Raw genomic sequence first — 7,286 nt, forward strand, 5'->3', positions numbered from 1 at the left:
ACTCTTGTTTGGTTGACCTTGATGTGTCATCTCAGCGCTTATCTGGTGACTGACTTTATTACTGTGCTGAGTGACCGGTCAACGAATTAGGTTGCCTACTTGCCTGGTCGATCGCTTCAGCTTATAAGCAGAAAAGGCTGGGTTGCAAACTGCAGAAGAAAGGCTCACACAGCTCATCGAGATATCGACATAGCTACACATGCAACTTCGTTTCAGATTTAAATAAAGATCTGCCATCAACTGAAGTGCATTCAGACTTAAACGTCACAACGCCCAGAACACTGATGCTACAGCAATGTAAGACGTACACTGGTGTCTGTTTAAGCATTGGGCAAATGTTACTGTTATTGCTGGGGATTTGAGTTACAGACAGAATGTTGTACCACATGTTACAAACATCTGAACCTACCGTGTGATCACACACTGTCCTAATGTAACAAAAATCAACTAGTGCAACGATCAACTACTTTTTCAGTGGGACAAGATTTTCATCACGAATAGTACTTCATTTCCCTTTAGCTAGAGCGATTCTTTGATCACCTGTTCAGAATTATATACAGACGTCCTGTTTTCATCCCTCATGGTCACGCAGAACAACCAAAGGCTGTACCTGAGTACCTCTTGCACTCTCGGAGAAGACGATGCTTAGACCAGCACCCAGGTGGTGACCTTGGCTGGTGGTTGGTGGCAGGAGAACCCACCATCAAATGCCAAAGCCTTTTCATCTAGCATGTGAGGAGAGCAGTTAGTGAATTTCAGTTCCAAACAAAGATGACCAATGGTGCTAGCGTGCTACTGAGCGATGGTGATATATAAGTTTGGAGTAATGAACAAAATAAACCACCTGGATTTAACTTTAATACTCGGGAAGTAAATTACGAATTACAAAGTTCTTTAAATTATTACATTTTAACTATCTTCTACTGTGGAAGAAACAGAACTCATCACAAGGAAGTTCAACTATAAAGATGTAGTGTCTTCAGAATGGCCTAACGAATATCGATGTACAGGTGGGCAAAAGGTTATGCTACGCTGAACATTTGAGAGGACAAACAGTACATAGTACAGCATGTTACAAAAATCAGAACCTATGTCGTGCTAACACGTGGTACTAGAGTAATAAAAGACAACTGAAAGGTAGAGCACGACGAGGCTATAAAAACAAGCACGGTATCACACCTATATATATATTCACCCAAGGAAATGTATTTTTATGTGTTGAAGCATAAATGTAGGAATAGAGCGCACATGGGAGGTGTGCTTGTGTATCACACACCCTTGGATTGAGAGGCCTCCAGAAAATCGTTGAAACCAAAACCGCTTAAATGTGCTTTTTCTAAATCTCATGCATGCTACGTTTCATCCCATTGAAGCTGATTCTAGGTCAGATAGTGTGGAGAGAAACAAGCTATTTGTACATTACAAACAGTGAGTGCTCGAAAGGCTATCACCTGAGCACAGGTGGTTTCAGAACAAGGACTACGTGCGGACGTGTCGCAACTTGTCGCTCGGGTACCAACAAGCTCACAAGTCGTGAAAGTCTCGACAAGGGATAGACAAGTCGATATGTATTGACCTGAAACTACTAAAAAAATACACAGACTTACTGTACAAAATTTTCAGGGCATGGGGAGTGGAGAGGAACCTGATACTGTGACAAATGTGTCCACGTGATGAGAGAAGGCGGCAGCAGCGCTAGCGGCAAGCCGGCGGCGGCCACGTGAGGGGCAGCGAGAGGGGAGCATCCATGTGAGGGGCCGCGGCTGGGTGGGAGCCTGGAGGGCACGATCTGTTTAGATAGGGTTTCGTGGACGGGATGGGATTTTTTTATTTCCCAGTCCATGTGATTAGTCATTGACTTGTCAACTTGTCGATCGACAAGTTTAACTTGTCGTGTCGCTCCAGCTTATTGACAGTCAGGTTGCGACCTGTAGACAAGTCGTGTGACTTGTCGAACGACACTTAATCCTTGTTTCAGAATCCCATCCACGCAGCTCGTGCCTGAGTTATCATATGCATCATTTAGATATATTCTTTTCCCCTAAAGTATGTCATCATATATTGGTTTGCCCCCTGCTCATTCCGCTCTCGCGGTAGCGTTTACTCCTATACCAGTTCAATAGCTGATGTGTGAGTCCACAAAAGACATGATAATTACTCGCATTGTCATGTCAAGCAGGCTGCTATGCACTGCATGAAGCTGTGCTAATACTCATTAGTAAGTGTCATTACATACACTTGGCATCTTCAACAAAGATTCTAGAGTAAACACTGAAGTGATTAAGAGTGGACATTGGGTAAAAAAAGAATTACTCTTCCACTCAACTAAAACCCCATAATCATTTCAATGCTCATAATTATTCTAACGCTCCTTTAGTTTATCACAAAGAACAATGGGATCAATAACCATTTGCAGGCAGTTTCTTGGTTGATAAAAAATAGCAGATTGGATGTATCAATACCATTGGAATTTTTGCAATACAAATTCAAAGCTCTTGCACTGAACAAGATTAGCATAGATTATGAACACAGTTATCAGATGCAAGAGCAAGATCTGTAGTAAAAGATATGATTAGCTTACACTAAGAAGACAATTATCAGCACTCCAGCAGCAGATTGGTAGTAACGCATCAAGAACAGCAAACACCAAAATAAAGATTAACATCCCCTATCCAGGTAGATTATATCTCAATTTGAATGGAGAACCATTTAAAATCTGATCTACATTGGTAATCCTACATTTTTCTTAAAAATCCTCACACGAAATGTGCAAATAATGATGTTGACATCCAACCGGTTCTTATGCTCTTCATCGTGACCATAGAGATCATGCCGGAACTGCAGCTGCTCAAGGTCCACGTCAGATGCTACGTGATGCCACCATGCTCGTGATGATCTTGCATGATACTACTTGAGGAAAAGTTTGTAGGCTGAAAGTCTGCCTTCGTTAGCTCATGATTTTGATGTGATTTCAGCTCTAATCCAACAACTATGGTTGGTCTCAGTGCTAATCTTGACTGACTTGTCTGATTGATCGCTCCAGCTCAGACAGAAAACGCTGCAGGAAAAGTGCAATGTTGCACACTCGAGAATAAATGCCCAGATAGCTCCTCATAATGGCCCCCGAAGTCTGCTCTCTTTCAGATTTGAATATTGCATTGAGACCCAAAACACCACAATGGCTGCTTATGTAAACAGTACGTCTACTGCTGCGCATTTGAGTTATAGGCAGTACATTGTACTACATGTGCAAAAATCAAAACCTACTGTGTGATAACACGCTGCCCTAAAGTAACAAAAACTGACAACTTGCAACAATCAACTATTCTTCTTCAGTGGGACTAGATTGTCATCACTAAGTTGTCACGCCTGTTTTGCTTGAGCAATTCTTTGATTACACATTGAGCCCCTGCTTTCATCCTTCGACAGGCATGATCAGAGGATGTTCCCAAGTACCTTTGGCGATAAGTTGTTTAGGGAAGCCACCCGACAACATTTGGCTGCTAGCACGTGAGGATGCTTGAGCAGTTAGTGAATTTCAATTCCAAACAAAGACAACCAAGGGTGCTAGTGTGCTACTGTGTGATGGTGATATATGAGTTTGGAAAAATGAACCCAAAAACCTGGAATTAACATCAACACACAGAAAGTAACTCATAAATTACAAAGTTCTACGTTCATTACTATTTCGACTACGAGCAGCTTATCACAGGAAAGTTCGGTATAAAGATCTATGGTGTCTTCAAAAACATCCTGCCACCCTCATTTCTCAATAATCTTGTATCAAAAACTGAATTTCAATTCCAAACAAAGACAACCAAGGGTGCTAGTGTGCTACTGTGTGATGGTGATATATGAGTTTGGAAAAATAAACCCAAAAACCTGGAATTAACATTAACACCCAGAAAGTAACTCATAAATTACAAAGTTCTATGTTGATTACTATTTTGACTATTTTCTACAGAGCAGAACATAGAACAGCTTATCACAGGAAAGTTCGGTATAAAGATCTACGGTGTCTTCAAGAACATCCTTCCACCCTCATTTCTCAATAATCTTGTATTAAAAACGGCTTATTGTTACCGGTATTTCACACTACAACAATGAATAGCCCTTTTGTTATCTACTGTTGCAATAGTGACTGCTGATTTTAGCTCCACAGAGCAGCGTGAACTGCTTAAAAGTTCTCTTCGCTATTAATGACCAGAAAATTATACAAGATGAGATGGCTGTAGCACACCACTAATTTGGCACTGATGGTATTAATGAAAATATCCTTTCTCATTCTAGAATAAATTGATCTGGATACCAGCTAGCAATTGACACCAGACAAATACATTTCTCACTCTAGAATAAATTGATCTGGACGCCAGATAGCAATGGATACCAGCCGAATATAGATACTACTAGACATGTAAAAAAATTGCTAATTAGAAGTTTAGAACTCACTGGCTTTTATGGTGCTGATGAACCACATCATGGAAGACCTTTTTGGATTATCTTCCACCAAATCTGAAACAATATTGACCATTGTTTAATTTTCTCAACTCGCAGACTGTTAAGAGTGCTACAACATAGGAGGAAAGCAACGAGAAGTAGTTAAACTCACTAGAGCATGACTGTCCGCCTATATAGCACCTCGTCATCACTATCCTCGTTATCATCATCTGACACTAACTGGTTGCCAGGCATCTGAAGCTTCCCGCCCATTGTAAATGAAGGTCCTGGTGCATCCCCTTCAATAAAATCCCCCCGCATCCTTTCCTCAAACCTCTGATCGCTGCAGTTGAGAAACCAATCCAAGCTACATCTAATCCCCTTGCTTGCAACTCTCATGTACCTAGGCTTGATCCTCGACTCCAAGCTATATGTAAAGTACTCTGGGAATTCCAACAGTTCACTTATCGGGCGCTTGAGCTCACTCTTGAAGAAGTAAAAACTGTTCTTCATGAGCTCGTTCCGCAGCAGAAGAATCTGCGGGCACCGGACCAGCATCCGCCCAACATCCTCATCGGTAATCCCCCGTCCACGGAGGAACTCCACGGGCTTCAGTATCACGTTCTGATGCAAGCTCACGAGCTGCGGCAGCTTCTCGACAGCTCGGGCAAACCCATCAGGGTCGATTTTGAGCTTCAAGTTGAAGAAGTACTGCTGCGCCGCAAGCTTCACTTTCAGAGGCAAGCCAAGAATAGATGGGTAATGCGCAATGACAAGCGGCAGCACCTCCTTCCGAATGCCGAAGCTGAGTAACGCCTCGACATTCGGTTTGACGGTCTCCTCGAGATCATAGCCGAGAATGTACGGCCGCTTCTCAATAATCCTCGCGAGAATCCGCATGGGCAGCCCGAGGGATGTGATGTAGTCGCACAAGGGCTTGATGGTGGTGCCAACGCGCATGCTGAGGAAGAACGGGTAGTGAGTTACCATGGGACCGATGTCCCGCGGCGCGACCCCGACGATGCCGACGAGGTAGGCGACGGAGGTGCTGATGGTGCCGTCGGGCTTGAGGCCGAGGACGTCGGGGTAGCGCTCGAGGACGCGCGGGATGTCCTCGCGGTCGACGTCGAGGCCGCGGAGCGCCTTGACGATGGGGGCGAGGTCGACGGCGACGGAGGCGTGGAGGCAGGCCGGGTAGGCGCGGACGAAGGCGGCGAGGCGCGCGCGCGTGACGCCCAGCTTCTCGAGGTAGGAGAGGACGGGGATGATGTTCTTGCGGAGCGAGCAGGCGAGCAGGAACGGGTAGGCGGAGAGGTCGTCGGTGGAGAGGCCGAGGCGGAGGAGGAAGTCGAGGCGCTCCTGCAGCACGTCGAGGGAGGAGGGCAGCTCCACGGCCTCCAGCTCGCCCGCCGGGTCGGAGACGCCGGCGGAGCGGAGGAAGTCGAGCGCCAGCACGCGGGACACGAGCCGCTCCTTGCGGCCCTGGATTACGCCCCACGTCACCGACGGCATCTGGTACTCCGGCGGCGCGGCCGCCGACGACTTGGAGGAGAGCGGCGCGAGGAGGAGGAGGCGCACATCTGACGCTGCCGCGGTAGAAGATGCTGGGCTGAGTCTGCGGAAGGCCGCGCGGGCGAGGGGGAGCATGGCTACGGCGGCGCGCCGGGAGCGGCGGCGGGCGGTGCAGAGGCTGGGAGAGAGTGGCGGTGGGGTTTGTGGTATCGTGGTGGGCCGAACCGGAATGCGTGTTTACTTGTTTTGTTCTGGGCTGTGCGTGGTCTATATTTTTCGGGCCGTGCTTGTCATCTCATTTACATGTGGGCTGATCCCGCAGCGTTCTTTCATGGCCTCCTATATTGGGCCTTGGTTCCCATGGACCAGATTTCTTGAATTACATGGCCACCCCTAAGGAAACGAGATACATTCCCCCAAAAAACCAGCTACATGGCTTCTTAAAAAAGGGCTTCCGATTTTGCTAGAAAAAAAAGGGAAAAGGCTTCCCACCGCACAAATACGACTCTGGAGCTCGAGCTACCTTTTTTGAGAAAATGAAATATATTAATATCGCAAAGTTACAAAGTACATCCAGTCTCTATAACAACACATTGGCTACAGATACATACATAAAAAAATACAGAAAAAAATCTCACTACAGTGATTTATTTTTTGTAAAAGCAGACCAAACACACCAAGACAGAGCCTGAAATCCATCTTCTCTAAACACAACGTCTTTAAGAAGGAAATAGTGCCCAAGCATCGTCATCGCTCTGATTATAGATCATAGGTATTCACCGAGGAAAAAGACTCCGCCCACAAAACAATGCCTTAAACAAGTCCATTGCTAGGCGCAACCAATTAAGACCATACCTTACATTTTCACCCTATAAGTTTAGATTCTGGATTTTCTCATATGTTGTCGCCCCCATTTTCCAATGCCGCTGCTCTAAGTCATGGATCACCAAGCCAAAACCTAATCACTACCAAGACTCGAACCACCATTACTAGTTTCCACATCTCGTCTTTCATTCCATTCTCCATGGCTGACTTCACCATGGACTAAAGATATAACCCTTGATGGCAACAAACTTCAAAACTTTGCGTCGCTCCCTCTAAAATCAAATAGTAAAAAAACACGCTTGCGTGCGACAGAATCCCATCCGCCCCGGCAATCTCCTGGCATATCGTTCATTGGAGTTCGTCGGCAGAGCCTTTCAAAACTCGACACTCTAGCATATCAATGAAGACATTCATCAAGCAGATCTTCATCATGGTGTGAGAGGGATCCTAGGACTAAACCCCCTTCATTCGAAGCTATGCCGACAACCCCCACACTATGAACCTTTACCGGC

General features: G+C 45.6%; 1 protein-coding gene across 2 annotated transcripts; it reads right to left on the minus strand.

Moving 5' to 3' along the window:
• Nucleotides 1-319: 319 nt before the first annotated feature.
• On the minus strand, nucleotides 320-6,178 carry LOC127305675 (transcription termination factor MTERF4, chloroplastic). 2 transcript variants are annotated; one of them, XR_007854064.2, is made up of 3 exons: nucleotides 4,610-6,177; nucleotides 4,450-4,512; nucleotides 320-725 (listed from the first exon to the last, which is right to left on the minus strand). XR_007854064.2 is itself a non-coding variant. In XM_051336184.2 (1 exon), the coding sequence occupies exon 1, from the start codon at nucleotides 6,082-6,084 to the stop codon at nucleotides 4,609-4,611; it is 1,476 nt and encodes a 491-aa protein (XP_051192144.1). In that variant the 5' UTR covers nucleotides 6,085-6,178. The 2 variants fall into 2 exon arrangements, 1 of the variants encoding a protein (XP_051192144.1); XM_051336184.2 differs by lacking the exons at nucleotides 320-725; nucleotides 4,450-4,512 and having other exon boundaries at nucleotides 4,609-6,178.
• Between the last annotated feature and the right edge of the window lie 1,108 nt (nucleotides 6,179-7,286).

This window comes from Lolium perenne, chromosome 6 (genome assembly GCF_019359855.2).
Source record: "Lolium perenne isolate Kyuss_39 chromosome 6, Kyuss_2.0, whole genome shotgun sequence".
Lineage (NCBI taxonomy): Eukaryota > Viridiplantae > Streptophyta > Magnoliopsida > Poales > Poaceae > Lolium > Lolium perenne.